This window comes from Phocoena phocoena, chromosome 18, assembly GCF_963924675.1.
Source record: "Phocoena phocoena chromosome 18, mPhoPho1.1, whole genome shotgun sequence".
Lineage (NCBI taxonomy): Eukaryota > Metazoa > Chordata > Mammalia > Artiodactyla > Phocoenidae > Phocoena > Phocoena phocoena.
The window spans coordinates 65,279,796-65,299,221 of NC_089236.1; the positions used below are offsets into that span (position 1 = coordinate 65,279,796).

Here is a 19,426-nt window from a genome sequence, read left to right on the forward strand (position 1 = left end):
GGTTTGGCAGTTGCAGTGTCTTCTGGCTGCATTGCATGGTTTCAGATCTCACGCATTCTGCTAACGGCTCCATCCCCTCTGGCCCTTCTGCTGTTGCCAGCCCCAGGGTTTTTTGCGACATTGGTTGGTTTCCTTCAACCCTGTTCACACCTTTGTAAACGGTCTCTTCTTTAAACTCTATTGCTCCTTTGAGTGTGCCATGTGTTTCTTACCGGGACACAGACAAACATAGTGCCTTTGTAGGAATTAGAAGAGGATGCCCAGATGGGAATATGAAGGTTTAGTATACTATCGTCTCTACTTTGGTGCATGCTAAAATTTTCTAAAATAAAAAGATTCCCACAAAGGAGAAGAAAAGGAAAGGAAAAGGAAAGAAAAAGGCACCCCTTTTGGTGGATGGTGCCCTGCACGGGCACTCGGGCTGGATTTCAGCCCCAGCTCCCTCCCTCGGCAGATGACTTTGTGCGGTGACCAAAATGCCCTGCCGAACTTGGAAGCCCTACAGAAAAGTGGGCAGATCCCTAAAAACTGGAAAACATCTCAAAGAGAAAGTGAGGATTGACCTGGGGCTTTAAAGATATTTAAAACTTGAACGGGAAAGTTCTTTGCCGGCAAAGATAAGATGGATCCAGGGAGGAGATTCCATAAGGCAAGGAGGGTACCTTGAAGGGAGTGTTGCAGCCTAAGAAAGTAGACAGGAGGTGGAGATGGGCTTGGATTGCTGAGCCATAAAGTGTGAATTGTAGCTTATGATCAACCAGGCAATATGGTGCAGTGTTTGGGCACGTGGGCTCTGAAGTTAGATCCATTAGCTCGGTGACTCTGCACAGTTACTTATCCTCACTAAGTCTCAGTTTTCTATTATACAAACGGGGCTGAAATAGTACCTACCTCCTAGACTTGCTGGGAGACTGAAGTTTTCTTTTGTTGTTTTTTTGTGTGTTTTTTTTTTTTGCGATCCGCGGGCCTCTCACTGCTGTGGCCTCTCCCGTTGCGGAGCACAGGCTCCGGACGCGCAGGCTCAGCGGCCATGGCTCACGGGCCCAGCCGCTCCGCGGCATGTGGGATCTTCCCGGACCGGGGCACGAACCCGCGTCCCCTGCATCAGCAGGCGGACTCTCAACCACTGCGCCACCAGGGAAGCCCGAAAGCAATATTTTAAGAAGGTTACCCAGACAGCTTGTGAAGGTTGTGCTAGAACGGAAAGATGAGAACGAGGAAGTCCCTTTGAGGCTGCTGTAGCAGCGTGCGCCCCAACACTCCAGTAAGGGGCACCAGAAATGGGAAAGAAGCCAAAGGCGCGAGAGCCTTGTGAGAAGAGTAAGAGGACAGCCGCATCTCCCTCTGGGAAGATGTATGCCTTGTTTTCACCGTTTGGCCCTTTTTTCCAGGAACCGAGCCCGAGTTTTGCCAACGTTTGGGCTCACTTTTAGAAACAACGTGGCAGAATCTGGTCTCGAGGTCGCTCCTGCTTCACCCTCCCCTGTCCTCCCTCTCTGCCCGGCAGATACTTGCCTGAGATCATGAACGATGGGCTGACCAACCAGATCAACAACCCCGAGGTGGACGTGGACATCACGCGGCCCGACACGCTCATCAGACAGCAGATCATGGCTCTCCGTGTGACGACCAACAAACTGAAGAACGCGTATAACGGCAATGACGTCAACTTCCAGGACACGAGTAAGAGAGCCTTTACCAGCACCTGTAACCTCCAGAGTGAAAGCCGTTATAGATGATTATACCATAATTTGTCTTTTGTTTAAAGAATTTGTTTTTAATTTTTATTTTATATTGGAGTATAGTTGATTAACAGTGCTGTTAGTTTCAGGTGTACAGCAAAGTGATTCAGTGTGTATCTATTCTTTTTCAAATTCTTTTCCCATAGAGGTCATTAGAGGATTGGGCAGAGTTCCCTGCGCTATAGAGTAGGTCCCTGTTGGTTATCCATTGTAAATATAGCAGTGTGTACATGTCAATCCCAAACTCCCTAACTATCCCTCCGCCCCCACGCCTTCCCAGCCCACCACCCCCATAACCGTAAGTTCATTCTCTAAGTCTGTGAGTCTGTTTCTGTTCTGTAAATAAGTTTATTGTGACTTTTCTTTAAGAGCAGTGTGCACCTCGGCTCTTCTGTGTCATTCTTACCCCATCTGCAAAGCTATTTATGGTCCTTGGGGCAGAGAGCTCTGCTCTGCAGAACTTAGGATACTACTAAAATCATAACTGCTCTTAAGGAATGGTTTCAGTGGCTGACATTCAGCTATACTAAAGCTAAAACTGAGTTTTGTCTGCCAGTTGATCCATTACTGATAAGGTAGCAAAGTAATGCTTTCCCTTTCTCCTTTCCCCATCGGCATTTACGTCTCTGCCTGAAACTCCCATCCCTCCTCCCAACCACCAAGGGAAGAATATTCTCAAGACTGCTCACTCAGACAAGGCTGGGAAGGAATCCCTGTTGTATCACTTCAGAACTGAGGTCTTGAACAAATTATCTCTTGAGTCTCAGGTTCTTCTTCTATAGGATGGGAAGCATTCCTGAATAAGGATCGTTGGGAGGTTGATTTGAGGCTGTGTGTAAAGGAGCTCAGATGATATCTCATGTGCCATGGAATCAACTGCATCAGTTCTTTCTCCTTCTCCAGTCACGCACGTACACGACCCACTGACGTTTGTATCTGAAATCTTGAGAAAAATAGTAAAATGCTGAAGTAATATTGCACATGACTGTTTTATTCAAGATCACAGAATATCAGAAGTGATTTGAAAGACTACTGAATGCACATCAGATGAAACTAACTAGATTTGGGTTTGTCTAAGTGGTTTCTAGATGCATAAAGGCAAGGTTCTTTTTGTTTTGTTGTTTTATATATTATAAAAGAATATATTCTCTAGAAGAATATATATATTCTTATGTATTTTATATATATATATATATATATATATATATATATATATATATATATTCTTCTAGAGAGAGTTCTTGGGAAAAGATTTCTTGAACTTAAGATGTGGAGTTGCCAGTGATCCTGTAATTTGGTCACTGAAGCAAAGGATGACGCTTGTGTGCTTGAATTAATGAGATAGAAAGAAACAAGTTACAGACGGAAGACATGAAGTCATCTGAGTCTTAACCATCCTTCTACTGAGTTGTCCCCTGCAGAAAACTTTTCATGCTTAATTCCCTTTTAAATAACTCAAAAATTAACTTTCTAAGTGCAGGATAATTGCCAACCTGATAGACTTGCTGTAAACTTTCTCAAGTCCTCCCATTATTTCTCTTTCTCTTTACTAAACCTCTCCTCCCCTCTTCAGAAGAGTAAATTACACGAGGTTTTAGCCTTTGCTGCTTCTCCCCTGCTCATTCCTTAGCTTCACTCCTCTCAATTTATCTTTTGTGTCTTATCTATCTAATATAATAAAACGCTTTATTACCTAGAGAATGACTATTGGAATAAATAATTCAAGATACAGAAGAATTAGTTGATATTGGCCTTGGTTCTGTCTCCTCTCTGACCTAAGGAGATTGTATGCATGTCAAACTGCAAAGCTTAGGGAACGTCCTCGAGGAGATATCTTGCTCCATTTCCCCTGAAAAGAAAATAAAAATCAGCAACACTTAAGACCATCACTTTGCTCTAACCCCAGCACCGAACTTGGCCTCCTGCATTAGGATAGTGTCTGTCATATAAACCACCATCACATCTTATAGTCATCATCACCCTTATTGCTTTCGACATGTAAAAAATCGCCCCTTAAATACCTGCATTTGTGATTCCTTTCAGAAAGAGATGGGGCCATTATTTTTCTCAACTAGATTCTCTTGTCATTATTTGCATACCACATTTTTAATATTCGAAATCACCTTAGTAATATCTTTGTAAAGGTTATATTACTTCTTGTTCATAATACCAGTGTTTAATATAATTCCCTTAGCAATTGTGGTATCTCTGAATTTAATTAATGGGCATTTTCCCCCTTGCAAGGCCACTAAAGATAAATGAGAGAAAATGTTAAGAGCCTGGTATAGTGTATTCAGGTGATCTTATGTGGTATTTAGATGTCACATTTTAAAAATAAATTACACTGAGTTGAGCCGTGCTTACTGGGGGGACATTGGAAGGTCCCTGCATTACCTGGCTTTGCTTAAGTAGCGTCTAGCAGCCAAGATGATGCCAGTCTTTCGGAGCAGCTCAACATGGACATCACCGTTTCAGGCCAGCAGGGAGACATTTGGGGCTATTGAATGGACTCATTGAGCAAGGAGGGGAAGTAGCAAACAGCCTTTCCAGGTATACAGTTTCCTAAGCCCTGCTAGGAACATTATCTCACTTACACCCTATAACAATTCAATGAAATAGATACGATTATTCTCATTTTTACAGGTGAGCACGCAGAGCCCGGTGAGACTCACTGGCTTGCCCTAATTCATTTAAATAAAAGACAGCAGGTCAAAACCTAGGTCGTCTTTGCCGTAGGAACCACATTTCTTCCATCAGGCATCATTGCGCACACTGGCTTTGGTGCCCTCACGCGTTTTATCGGGGGGTTTTCACGTATCCTCAACAAGGTGAATGTTATTGTCAGTAGCTATGGAGTTGGGGAAACTGAAAGAAGTTGAAGAAACTGCCCAAGGCATATTTAATAATTCAATACGTATTTATTGTGAACCTGCTATGCGCCAGGGGCCATTAAAGCCGATGGGGATACAGAAATGAACAGTATGCACAACGTGTCCGCTCTCCCCCCAGAAGTATACATGCTCATGGAGGGAACAAGAAAGTAAATAATAGAGTTGCAAATGGTGATAAGTACTTTTACATAGCTAGTAATGGATGAAGACTTAACTGGACCCAGATCTGAGATAAAGCGTTTAAGAACCATGAAGGAACCAAGCAGTCAGAAGTGGGAATAGAGAAAGCTCAGAAGGCATATGAGGCAGGCAGGGACGATGCCAGGCTAAGACAGCATACTAAGTGGACACCTGGGCATTGGTTTTCAAGCGCGGAATGGCAAACTTCATCTGTAAAGAGCTACGTATCGAATATGTTCAGCTTGGTCAGAAATACAGACACAGACGTCTCTATTAACACTGTGTTTCGGGGACTTCCCTGGCGGTCCACTGGGTAAGACTCTGCACAGGGCACGAGTTCCATCCCTGGTTGGGGAACCAAGATCCCACATGCCTCGCGGTGCGGCCAAAAATAAAAAAATAAAAATGAAACACTGTGTTTCAGATGTCTATTTAGATACAGTCCACCCACACATCACAAACCTGCCCATTACAAATAAACCCATGGGGGTGGAGTGGAGTGGAGGACCCTTGGGTGGGGAGATGTCCCCTGCCACCTCCGTGTCCAAATCTCACGTGTGCCCCCACTCTTTGCTAGACTGGGTCTAACTCTCCTTTTCAATCTGTCCGCACCAGGTGATGAATCCAGCGGCTCAGGGAGTGGCAGTGGGTGCATGGATGATGTGTGTCCTACGGAGTTTGAGTTTGTCACCACAGAGGCCCCGGCAGTGGATCCTGACAGGAGAGAAGTAGACTCTTCTGCGGCCCAGCTGGGACACTCGCTCCTCTCAGGATCTCTCGTCTGCATCGCCCTGGCGTGGCAGAGACTGTGCAGATAATCCTGGGATTTTGGTCAGATGAAACTGCATTTTAGCTATCTGAACGGCCAACTCCTTTTCTTACACTCTTGGACAATGGACCATGCCACAAAAGCTTACCGTTTTCTATGAGAAGAGAGCAGTACTGCGCTATGCCTCCCTTTTTGTTTTCCCAAAGAGTACTGGGTGCCAGACTGGACTGCTTCCTCTTTCCTTCAGCTATCATCTGTGGGAAACTTGTTTATTCTAGAGAATTCTTACTCAAATCTTTCGTACCAGGAGATTTTCTTACCTTCATTTGCTTTTATGCTGCGGAAGTGAAGGAATCTCACGTTGTGAGTTTTTTATTTTTTTCCCCATTTAAAAAATAATAGGAAGAAAATAATTTTCCTTGCAAAATCAGGCCAAACCCCAAGACAACTGCATTTTCAACAAAGAAGCAAACGAGAAAAATAAAAGAGCTGTAACGCTGTAAGTTCGGCATTGCCAGCCAACTCCCAGTGTAAGCTTTTCTGTGACAAATCAGGTTTACAAAATGCTCATGCGGAGGTTTGAAATTTTTTTTAATGTAGTGAAAATACACTGTTGTCTTGGAGGTCTTGCGCGCTAACCATACAACGCCAAGCTGATTCAGAGGTACTGATAGGAAATTTAGAATTCCATCTTTAATCGGAGAGTAAAATGTGCTACAACTCAGCTCCTCTATCTCACCCTGCCCGATTTCAATTTCAGTAATTCTCTTAACGTCTGACCACTGTATCCAATTGGCACGGATTTTTCCCTTCATCTCCAGTTACTAGTGGACGCCCTCATGAATTCATCTTCCTCAAGGGTCTGAAATGAAAATAATCTTCAACCATACAATTGCTTTGCTTTAGCCACAGGCTTGACGTGAATTAGATGTTTCTGCCCCGTGCTCATTACCCTCCCAAAAGAAGAGTTCCTTTAATGAACCGATAAATAATTAGATCCATAAGTGAGTTTTCATTTTTAACTATTTGCTTTGTGTCAGTTGGTTTCTGCATCACAAGGGCATTCTCTTACAAAATAACTCACAACAACGACAAAAAAGTCAAGACAAAAAAATATATATATAGTATTGACATGGAGATTTCTTTCACTTTTTTAGTCTTAGTATGATCATCTATTTTTATATCTATATATATATATAAATCACAGATTTTAACTTCTTAATTCCAAGCTCAGGGTTGACACACCTTTGTAACGAAAATGTTTTGTCAACCAGCTCTTCTTGTTTTGTGCTGCTCAGAGAAGGGATTCCTCAATGATCTGTGAGCACCAAGAATCCAGAAAGAGAACTTTTTACGTATCTAGCCGTCCATTTATTAGAAGTTTGCCAGGGCACACCCTTCTCACACGAGCGTGTTTTGTCCTGGGTGCTCCAGACTGTATCGAACGCATGGGCAGAGCCGTGGGTGTGCAGAACTTTACCGGTCATGGAAACCGTACGCGCAAGGAATGCGATTCACACAAAACCATTGCTTTCGGTACAACGCCTTCAGCCTAGGATTCCTGCTTGGCACTTGGAGAAATATTCTAATTCAAGAGGCTGATTTGGAGCCTCACTGACCCGCCAGGTGTGCCAAAGCCAGGCGTTATGATCCTCCTGACAGAGAGAAGCAAAACAAACTAACCTGGGGCTTTATGAATACCGTTGGCTATCCATGTGTTTTTTGGTTTTTATGATGTATCTGGGGTTGGGAAAAGTAATGTTTCAAGACACCGTAGTATGCTAGTCACACGTTAATTAACCCATTGGCAGTCATGACACATCAATGGTATTTTTCGATCTCCGTACTCATCAAAATTATGATTAGTTATTGGTTTAGTCGTCACATTTAGGTAGAACACATGCGGTACAATAGTATTAAGTGTACTTGAGCACTTTTGCAAAACAAAGTATTTAGAAGCATCTGTTGTTATTGTATGCCTAACGAAATACGGAACGTAGGATTCTGAGAGATTTTGTGGCATCTTTTCACTTAAATCTTTATGAAATTGACACAATCTAATTCAGCATTACATACTTCTAGCAAACCGTTCATTTCACCGCCAGGCTTTGGCTTCCTGTCACCAATGACACATAAAACATCTCCATGAAGGACCAGTCATTTATGTTGCTCATTGTGTCGTATGTTCAGAAATCAGTATTGTCTTTCTCCAGTAATTAAGGTGCAATACATATTAAATCAATCTTGATTTTCCAAAACATTTGAGTCATAACTTGTTTTCATAGCTTTAAGCTCCAAGTCTTTCCTTTTAAAAATAGATCTGCGTTGTTTTCTGTGAAATAGATCAGAATGCCTTGTTTTCCCTGTACTTTCACCCCCAAAGGGTTTTGTGCATGTATGTGAATACACATTATATTAATGAATGTGAACCCGTGTTCTATAAACACTAACCACACAGACAATATATAAACGCCTGTTTCCTTTGTTTCCACACCTTCGTTATCAATACTATTCGTATTGGTGAGCTATAGTGACCTATAGGAGCCAGGCAGAGAACTGAAATCACGGTCAGTTAATGATGCCACAGTATCAGTCACCCACATGGACGCGGTCAAAATATTATTGAAATTGTACTTCCTGGTTTTTATCATCATCCTACTATCTCATATGATTTTCAGACTAATTTCACATAGGAATTTTTTGTGCCCTAAGGGAATTAGTTTAATCTAGTTAACCCATTTCAGTAAGTATTTTGGAATCTCCCCCTCCCCTCACCAAGTTAATTTCTCTCGTTTTAGCATAGTGATAGGGGATGCAGTGATGCTCCATTATTTTTCCTGACCTGTCCTCGTTTGCTTTGATGTCCCCTAAGTTTCTGTAATCACATCACAACCTCTGTTATGAGTAGAGAGGGATGGGCTCACTGAAATTGGATGCTAGGAACTGTTGGGTGGTGCTTATAACTGCAAACACTTAGCTTATTGAAGTGCCTCTATTTACATGTTCTTTAGTTATAATATGTATTTTTCTAACAGAAATACACGTCTGTAACTGGTGTATATTATACTTTGTATACGTTATAACGAAAGCTAAACAGAGGCTAAAGTCTTTAGCAGAGAAGAATAGATTGCAAATTCACGAGTTTGAGCTCCACTTATGGTTCTGTGTTGAGCGACAGCCACGACAGCCTTCTCTCGTTCGAATGAAGGTCAAGTCGGGACTTTGATTAGAGCCATCATAGAACATTGGCACTAGCAATCTGACTCCCTTACAGTGACTTACCCAGATCGATATCTTGTGTTCCCTGCTTTAGTTGTAAGGGATAGATAATACTACTTTGTCTACACTGAAGAACACGACTATTCATTGATGAGCAGTAGGAATTATAAAAGTAGCGTTCTATAAATCAGACACACTGAAAATATTATTGGACGCAGAAGCCTGATATTTAATTTATATTCCCTGCTGCAGACATTAGCCTACTTTAATTCTTTAGCCATTACGTATGTGTTTTGGCTACACACTGAACACCAACTGAAGTCCCCAAGGAGGAATAAAACTGAGCAACTCCTGAGTTGTGATTCTTTTACTACTTCTCTTCGCAAGGCTAATTATCAGGTGGTTTGATTAAAGGTGGAAGGGTTAGCAAATGCAAGTTTTGACTTATCCAAAACTTGCAGAAACTTAAACTCATTTTCATTTACTTACAGTCACTAACAAATCTGATTTCTAACTTTAAAAAAAAAAAAAAGGGAGGGGAGGGGCACTTTAGCTTTGCCAACAGAAGAGTAAGGAGACCATAACTTACAAATTTGCAATGTGTTCCTCCTCGGTGGAGACATTAGCCAGTGTTTAGTTTTAGGCCAAGTTCTACAAAGAAAGTATTGATCTGTATGCATTCTGGAGCCTTGCTATATAACACAGTTTGCTACAGCACAGGGCTCAGCCTAGCATGGGGCTCTCTGAGCCTCAGTGAAAGTTGAAAAGTACTGGAATCTTTGACATTGCCTTGTAATGAGGTACTTCTGTGAAAAGACACCTCAAGATGGCGTAGTAGTGAGGTCTCTGTGTGCATATGCAAACATATGTGCAGGACAAATGTGTGCACCAAACCTAAAATTTTATGTGACTGTCAAATGAATATTATTTGGGTTAAGTTTTTTTCATTTCTGATTTGGATAGAAAATTGCTATTAATCTTGTATTAAAATAGTTTTTAAAAATCTACCAGTGCCCTCTCTGCATTTTCTTAATTATTGTCATAGTCTAAATTTCAGAGCTTTTGAATTTTTTTTGTTTGAGAACTTTTTAGAAGCTGCAATATTTTTTTTTAAAAAGAGAAGAAAGGGAACCATAGATTTAAATCAGCACCACTCACCTAAGTACACTTGGCCTTTAGAACTTTAGAACATTTAGAGCTTTCCAAACATGTATGGAAGATACTATACCTCTCTTCTTTTGTGTTGGTTTCTTCTCTAAAATAAATTAGTAGCTTGACTGATGTCAGTACTTTATAAATGAGGTCAGAAACTAAGATAATGTGTAAAAGGACTAACAATTTCCAAATTTAGCAAATTGCACTGCTTTTTTACTTCTGAAATTTCCATGCTCTCAGGAATGCTAAATACTGTATAGCATGCTAAAGATTCACTTAGCAGATATTTATTAAACACCTGCTCAATGCTAAACCTTGTCTAGGTGCCAGTCTGGGGTTGTCAAAATCACCAGCTGGGAAGTATTCATTCTTTTTTTTTTTTTTTTGCGGTACGCAGGCCTCTCACTGTTGTGGCCTCTCCCGTTGCGGAGCACAGGCTCCGGACGCGCAGGCTCAGCGGCTATGGCTCACGGGCCCAACCGCTCCACGGCATGTGGGATCTTCCCGGACCGGGGCACGAACCCGTGTCCCCTGCATCGGCAGGCAGACTCTCAACCACCGCACCACCAGGGAAGCCCGAAAGTATTCATTCTTTACTACAGTTAACCATGATTATTACAAATACATCACTTATTTCAAAAATGCTCTTTTAAATAAAGGAACCTATGTAAATAAAGTTATCACAAATATAACATTTAACTATAAGCAACATTATAATTTAGCTCACATTACTACTATGTTGATTTCTACTAAGCAAAGTGATTTCTACAAAACAGTTAAAGAACTTTAGGATAATTCCATGTAAAAAGCAGAATCTAACAAATGCTATTTGGAAATAAACTGGAACCAATGTCATCGAAAAGAAAAACTTCCAAATGGGTTTTGAGAAAAAAATAATAAAACCACCGCCACTCTTATCAACAATATTAATTTTAATTCGCTCTTTGGATAAATGGACTATAGTCAAAATATACACACAAGTATGAAAAATGACACTGATTTTTCAAATACTAACTTATGAGATAGCTAGAAAGATGTAGCCACAATTCTGTCTGTTCAAACAGACACTCCCAATTTAGTGCCGATACATCTCCATTCCACAGACACATTCATTTGCTGATATAAACTTGTGGCCAAACATATTTGGTCGGCTCATGAATGGAGCACACAGTGAAGCCAGGAGGAATTAGCTGCCTGCCTTTGTAGCTCACTTAAGGAGCTCATGTTCTTGCACATGTTGAAATAGAAAGCAGAGCAAGAAAACAGAAATTTTACCCAGTGAGCGTTCAAGTTTGGAGAGAAGCAGAAAGAAGACACACAAACTGGATTCAAGGGAAGCAGAAGAGTATTTACCTTGAATAAAGCCATCTGCCCTTCCATAGGAACTAATGTCTGTAGAGTTCTTAAATAAAAGAAAAAATTGGCTTAGGCAGTAACGGTCATCTATTCTTTTAAAAAAGAATGTGATGAGCTCTATATCACGTGCCAGACATAGTTCTGGGTACCAGAGCAAGACGCCATGAAGAACTGAGACAAAATGGGGTAGTGACTAAGGAGGAGATGCCCCTTGAGACCAGTGGTCCAGAAGAGGCTGCCTGGGTGATACTCAGGCTGTGACCTAATCATGGGAAGAAGATGCCATGTGCAGACATGGGGACAGAGATTTCCAGGCAGAGTAAAAGCAAATGTAAGGATGTACGGAAATGAGGACTAGTAAGTGAGTTGTTGGGTAGTGGGAGACGGATGGAAAGTTAAACAGGGGAAGGCATGCTTAAAAACCCTGGTCTTTTACCACCTGGTAAAGCCAGAGCCCTAGAAGGACCCATCCCTACACAGCAGCCCTGCTGGGGGCACTTATTAGTATTTTAAAGCACATTTTAGCAAAGAAGTATGCTAAGGTCTTTATGTATATACTTAATCTTTATAGGATCTCTATGATGTAGGAATAATAATGCTCATTTTATACTGAATAAAATGAAACAGTGAGATTAATGAACTTGCCGAGCCACACAGGCGAGGCCATGATAGGAACTGAGATCTGTAACAAGTAGGCAGAAAAGCGGCAATATATAAGGATAATTTTGGTTTTTTATTCCACACACAATTGAATTTTCCGAGGGTGTTCTGAGAATTGGCAACAAGTATATGAACAGGCATTCACAGATGTTTACTTGCACAGAGGATATATATTAAAACTTTATTGCAAGATGTAGTGCCATTTAGTTGCTCTCTGTTTTCAATTCTTTTCAAAATTAAAATCCTAAGTAGACATACGACTGATTCTGGGATTTTTGCATAGCATTGAACTTAAAGCCATTGTGAACCAAAGTTTGATGCCTAGGACAGGAACATACGTACCAAATCTGCTTTTCTCTTGTTTGTCAAGTTGGCTTAAACATCATATTCACAGAAAGCAAATCATCCACAGAAAGCAAGTCAGGCTTAGCCCGACTCTCAGGGGTTCTTCCTATACATTAGCCTTGTCTATAATTTATTGCCCGTTCAGACAGTCAAGTGGACCCAAAATATAAATCAAAACTATCCAACAAAGGGCTTCCCTGGTGGCGCAGTGGTTAAGAATCCACCTGCCAATGCAGAGGACACGGGTTCGAGCCCTGTTCGGGGAAGATCCCACATGCCGCGGAGCAATTAAGCCCGTGCGCCACAACTACTGAGCCTGCGCTCTAGAGCCCACGTGCCACAACTACTGAAGCCCGCATGTCTAGAACCGGTGCTCTGCAACAAGAGAAGCCACCACAATGAGAAGCCCGCGTGCCACAGCGAAGAGTAGCCCCCGCTCGCTGCAACTAGAGAAAGCCCACTCGCAACAACGAAGACCCAAAGCAGCCAAAAATTAATTAATTAATTTTTTTAAAAAGAGTAAAGAATCAAAATTAAAATTTTTTTAATTTTTAAAAAATTAAAAAACTATGCAGCTGTTAGTCAATGCAAACAGACAACTGGTCTGGCTGCTTTGTTGACTAACTTGACTGCATCTTGAAAGTACGACATTGAGACCCAGCTGAATCGAAGTCCTTGCGACGGTTTTCTCAGTTAAAATAAGGACCAGATCGTGGAGTACCATGTGTCTTTCTTCTTCATGGAGTTAGAGCTCCTTTTATTGTTGGATTCCACCTCATGTCGTTGCCCTCCTTACCTGAGAGAATTGAGGTTGCTGATTACAGGTTTTATCCCACTTTAAAAGGTACTCTTTGGACATTTCATAAATGTAGGTGAATATCTAGTTAGAGGAAGGTTGGTTCGCAAAACTCTATTTCCTACTCTTTCATGATATCAAATGCCTTGTATTTACATAAAGCATTTCACCCAAGGGAGCTTTCAAATTCATTTTCTTTGATAATTTTCACCACACCTCCATGAAGTAGGCAGGAATTATCATCCTTATTTTCCAGATCAGAGACACTTCCTGGTGGAGCCACGGTCTTCTCAGTCTGTTCATTCTCTCCCTTTCTGCTTCTATTTTCTTTCCCTCACCCCTAATCTACCCAAATCTTAAGGAATTTAATGTGAATCATTCTGGCTCCTATCAACCTCTCACTAATTTATAGAACCAGCCCCCAGTAGCTCAGCCACAGAAAGCCAGTAACAAATCCTCCAAGCAGAGTCTTAGTGGAATGATACCCCAAAGAGTCTTCTAATTCATCTCTGGTCCTGAATCACATACTGTGAATCAACATATACTGAATTCTTGTGTGTGAAAAATTAGATGTCCCCAAATTATATCAAGCCAAAGAAATTTCACCCAAAGAGCTTTATCAAAAAGCTTGTTGATAACACCATAATGATTTCACTACTTGTTTGTTTGAACCGTTGCATATGAATTAGCATGTTAAGTCTATATTCCTACAGCCAAAGATAAGCCCAGATTCTGTGCATGTGTTTGTTTTTAAGCTTGAGGGCCTTTTATGTTTAATTGAAAAGAGAGAAGTTTACATTGAGCAGCGTATTAGTAGACATACAGCACGAACCATGAGAAACGTGAAGGCAAAATGAATTTCTCCAGGAAAGAAATAAAAAAGACTTCCCCTACATCCAAAATCTTTCTTCCACTGGAGAAATCCTATGACCTTTCGCCTCATGGGGCCTCACGAGCAGGGAGAGTGATGTAGGATGGCATGAAGGAGGTAAAATGAAGCAAGAGAACAGAATAGAAATCCAGTGCCATTTGAAACATATGAGGATTTCCCTGGTGGTCCAGCGGTTAAGACTACACGCTTCCCCTGCAAGGGGTGCGGGTTCAATCCCTAGTCAGGGAAGTTCCGCATGCCACAAGGTGTGGCCCAAAACAAAACAAAACACACACACACACACACACACACAAATGAAACACGTGGTGTTGTCTATGTTATTTTGATCAATTCTGAACCTTCACTGTGAAAGTCTCCTCTCAAAGGGAAGACTCCCTACAGACAATATAAAATAATGGCAGTTAATGAAAAACTTAAAAAGAAATCACAGAGAAATGCCAACAAGCATATGAAAAGGTGTTCAACATCGCTCATCATCAGGGAAATGCAAATCAAATGACAATGAGCTAACACCGTGTGCCAGGTAGGATGGCCACCATCAAATAAATAAATAAATAGAAAGTCACACGTGTTGGTGAGCATGCAGAGAAATTGGGAATGTAAAATGGTGCAAGGACTGTGGAAAACGGTATGAAGCTTCCTCTAGAAACTAAACATAGGAAAAAAAAAAAAAACTAAACATATTCAGCAATACCACCCTTTCAGGTATATACCCAAGGAAATTGAAAACAGGATCGTGAAGGGAGGTTAGCACACGCATGTTCACTGCAGTACTATTCACAATAGCCAAGAGGCAGACACAACCTACACGTCCATCAGTGCATGAATGGATGAAGAAAACGTGGTGGATGCATGCGATGGAATACTAGTCAGCCTTAAGAAAGAAGGAAATCCTTTCATATGCTACAGATGGATGAAACGGGAGGACCTTACGAATGGTGGTTGCTAACGGGTGGGCGGGGGTTGAGGTGCCAAGGGGAAGGGGAGTTGCTGGGCAGTGAGTTAAGTTTTACAAGATGAAAAATTTCTAGAGATCTATTGCACAAGGAGACACATAGACTGTACTATACACTTAGAAATTATTAAGATGGTAAATTTTATGTTATGTGGGTTTCACCACAATATAAATAAATAAATAGATAGATGATTAGATAGATGATAGATAAATAGGTGCCAGATAGATAGATGATAGACAGATAGACAGATAGATAAGAATGCATGTGCCCTGTTTCCAAGAAGTCCAGGGTCTAATGTAAGCGTGGGAATAGAGAGCAGACTCATGAACAGCTGACTGTATAATTGCTGCAATAAATACAGGCTTTCACCATGCACTATAGAGTAAAGAGAAAGGCAAAGGGGTGCTGTGGAAAGAAAACTGGTTTAAAAAGGACGACACAAGGGCTTCCCTGGTGGCGCAGTGGTTTGGAGTCCACCTGCCGATGCAGGGGACGCGGGTTCGTGCCCCGGTCCAGGAAGATCCCACATGTCGCGGAGCGGCTGGGCCCTTGAGCCATGGCCACTGAGCCTGCGCGTCCAGAGCCTATGCTCCGCAACGGGAGGGGCCACAACAGTGAGAGGCCCGCGTACCGCCAAAAAAAAAAAGACAACACAAGAAACCTCAGAGGAACTGTGGTACATTGAATGATTAAATACTCTCCTCCACTCACAAGGTATAAATAAGAAGTCTCTATGTCCCAAATTGTCTGAGACGGTCCCAATTATATCTGTTGTCCCAATATAATTATTAATAGCACCCTTTCACTCTCTGGAGAGTATCCCTTGTTTGAATGATAAATTACACGGTCACCCTCGGTATGAATAATGGCTATTCAGAAGATCAATTTGCACTCAAATGTGCATGACACCTTAGAGTTTTCCAAAGTAGCCACCCAGCTGAAGACGTACCGGGTAATATTACTGACAACTAAGCTTCCTATTTAAATTCATCCTGCCTACTTCTATTGAAAAACATCTGGAATTAGAATCAAGAATCCAAAAATAACTCTGACATCATCAAGTACACTATATAATCCCAGCTCACAAATGCCCACCTCTAAACATCTCAAAATGGGCCATACTTGGAACTTGATCCCAGGTGAATGACCCCTCCTGCTTTTCAGTAATTTTGCTGGGTACGTCAGTGAACAAAACCTCTGACAGTTGGTGCAGCCCCAGAAGTCGTATTCTGGTTCCATTTGCTGCTGCTGGAAGGAGGCAGTTGGAAGCATGCTTTCTCCATTTGCGATCTTAGCAGTCCCAAAACAAGTACAATCATTTCCTTCTGTTTCTTGAGTCACATGCATAATCAATATTTTGATGAATAACTCTCAACCTATAGCTCTCAATCTACCTCCTGCCCCAGCACACCTGACACGTGACGTTCACATCAGGTGGCACCAATGACTTCCTATGCATTCAATGTATCCCCCACCTTTCTCTCCCGCTCAAATGAGCATATCAGAATGCAAGGAAGCAATGGGTATGAAGTTATCATAGAGTTAATGAGGAATTCACCCTAACTCACAAATTGTGCTCATTCAATTATTATTTCTAACTACTTGCAGCACTCTCCAATCGATTCCTACCTTGGATTTATAAAACTGTGCACTGTTCCCTTAAGATCTGGGAGGCTGTGTTCCAAAGAGAACAAAGTGTGGTATAAAAGGTGCCACCTGCCGACACCCAACATATAAAAAGATACCCCTTGGATTGAAGGTCCCTGGCAGAAAGGAACTTACTTTTGATTAAATCAGTCAGCCCTTCAAAGGCTAATTCAGCTTTTGTTTTATAGGCTCATTTATTTCTAAAGATATTCTTTAAGGATCAGTTGGACATAAATGTGTAGATTTGCATTGTCTATAGAATAAATATGAAGGCCCCTAGTAGAATTAAAAATATGATACAAATAATATTATATAAGACTTGCAAGATCTAGCCAGTGATCTAAATTCAATTCATATATTTATACTATATGTTTGGGAAGATATATAATTGATCAGTACATATTCCCTCTCCTCAAGGACCAAACAACCACACCTACTAAAAAAGCACAACAGCAGAAACACCAATAAAGACAATGCCTAAATTTCCTCTAAGCCCTTCCCATATAGTAATTCATCTTACTCTAAAAATAAAATATATTTTTAAAATACTAGGTACCCTTATTGTCCTAATTAGACAGATGAGGAAACTGAGGCACTGACACGCTAAATGACTCTCCCAATGTCACACATAGCTAGAATTTAGAAGATATAGAAAAATGCTGAAATCATTATTCACAATAGCCAATATCTGGAAATAACGTAAGTGTCCATCAGTGGACGAATGGATAAAGAAAATGTGGTCTATATACACAATGAAATGTTATTCATCCTTGAGAAAGAAGGAAATCCTGCCATTTGCAATAGCATGAATGGACTCTGAGGTCATTATGCTAAGTGAAATGTCAGATGGAAAAAGACAAACAATGTATGAGATCACATATGTGGAATCTAAAAAAGTTGAACTCAGTAGAATGGTGGTTAGCGGGGGCTAGGGATGCGGCAAATGGGGAGATGTTGGTCAGACTTCAGTTATAAGATGAATAATTTCTGGGCATCTAGTGTACAGCATGGTGATTATAGTTTATAATAATGTACTTAATAAAGATATTTTTAAAAATTAAAAATAAATTAAAAAATAAATTTAAAAAATAAACAAAAACTTTAAAAAATAATGTATTTATACTAGAAAGTTGCAAAGAGAGTAGATCTTAAATATCCTCAACATACAAAAAATTGGTTATTATGTGACAATGGAGGCGTTAGCTAAGGCTATGGTGGTAATCACTTGGCAATATATTAAGTGTATCACATCAACACCTTGTACACCTAAACTTACACAATGTTATATGCCAATCATACCTCAGTAAAAGGTGGAGAAAAAGAAAAATGCTGAAATCCCCAGAGCTGGAAACACAGTGTGGTTACTTGAAGAGGTACACAGCTCCGACAGAACAGAGGTCAAGTCCTGCCTGCTGTGCAGGAGCATGAAGGAAGGAGAGAGCCTACCTGTGGAAATGATCTAGTGTGGACTCCACTGCAGGCAAAGTACATGAAAAATAGTCAGTGATCATCTCATTTCCATATATGCTTTCACTCTGTCAGGATTTTTCAGATTGTGTTTCCTGCACATACCCTGGGGTATGGGGAGAATGCGTAGTTCTGGAAGGATATACATTAAGCCATATGTATAGGCACATAAATATATACGGGCTAGGATAATTGATCAAAAGGAGACCTGGATGTTTTTTTTTCTTCCCAACTCCACATACTCCAAAGAAACAAATGAGGCAAAATATTGACTAGCAAAGTTCCTATTCAAGCTTATGGGGTCTTGATGACATCGAGATAAGCCGCGGTGGCTTTGTGCTACTTAAGAGACTCTAACCTCTTGACTGAATTACAGCTTTCTCATCATACTTTCCTATTTACTTTCCTATGTGTGCAGCATCCCATCCCCTAGAGTGCAGAAAATCCCATCCCAGCGGCTGAATTAGCCTAATCACAGTTCTTTTCTACCCCAGCCCTGTTCTGGCCATGGGGAGAGAATCAGGAGAAGAGGGGAGTGGAGAGTTCTGATGTCCACTGACAGCTAGAAGAAGGTGCTTGACATTTCTTCCACGCTCCCAGTCGCTCTCCACTTCGCCCTAAGCCTTTATTAACCCAGTGTGGAATGTGGCAATTTCCTAAGCTGCGGTCATTACAGTAAATGCCACTTCTCCCCGTAAGGCTCCCGTTAGCTGCTGTGTTCCTCGTGCTTATTTAGCTCATGATATTTCATGCCAAATATTTGAGAGACAGTGCTCAGAAATCGCCAGGCAGCTCCACTGTGAAATGCAGTGTTCCCGTCCATCAGGGGAACGAGTAGGCTGCAGGGATGTCGTGTTTGCTATTTGCTTTCCATTCATTATGTGTTTCTTGCTGAGTCTGACTTTTCCACAAATATTGAAGCTGGAGCTGACTAATGACTCTCTATGAACACCAACTCATGCTGGTGATTATACATCTTTGGAAAGTGCTTAATAAATACTATTAAAAAAAACTCGGCTTTATGGTGATGGCGATCGTGCCAGATGTGACATTGTGTTTTTAGACAAAAGCAATGTCGAAAAGGTTTCAAGGTAACACTTAAAAAGTAATCCTGTATTTGGTTGCCTAGCAAGATGCCTCATAAGTGTTTAAAATACATAAGAGGTTTGAGTTCAGATAAAGAATGTGTTACCAGATGGTAACAGGAATTACCCTGTTCCCAAACTTGAAGTGTATTTACCCTGTCTTTTGCCTACCAAGTCGCCAATACACTATCCAGCTTTCCAACTGGAGCACACCATTGCATATTTCCCGCCGGTACACATATATTAGTGAACGTGTGCTTTTATTA

The 19,426-nt window shown here is 41.1% G+C and overlaps 1 protein-coding gene across 1 annotated transcript in view; it reads left to right on the forward strand.

Annotated features, from left to right (window-relative positions):
- Positions 1 to 5,631, forward strand: part of GPC6 (glypican 6) — a 1,086,745-nt gene extending 1,081,114 nt beyond the window's left edge. The window contains exons 8-9 of the mRNA XM_065896146.1: positions 1,508 to 1,683; positions 5,429 to 5,631. Coding sequence (XP_065752218.1) covers positions 1,508 to 1,683; positions 5,429 to 5,631 — 379 coding nt within the window. The remainder of the gene's footprint in view (positions 1 to 1,507; positions 1,684 to 5,428) is intronic.
- Positions 5,632 to 19,426: the final 13,795 nt, after the last annotated feature.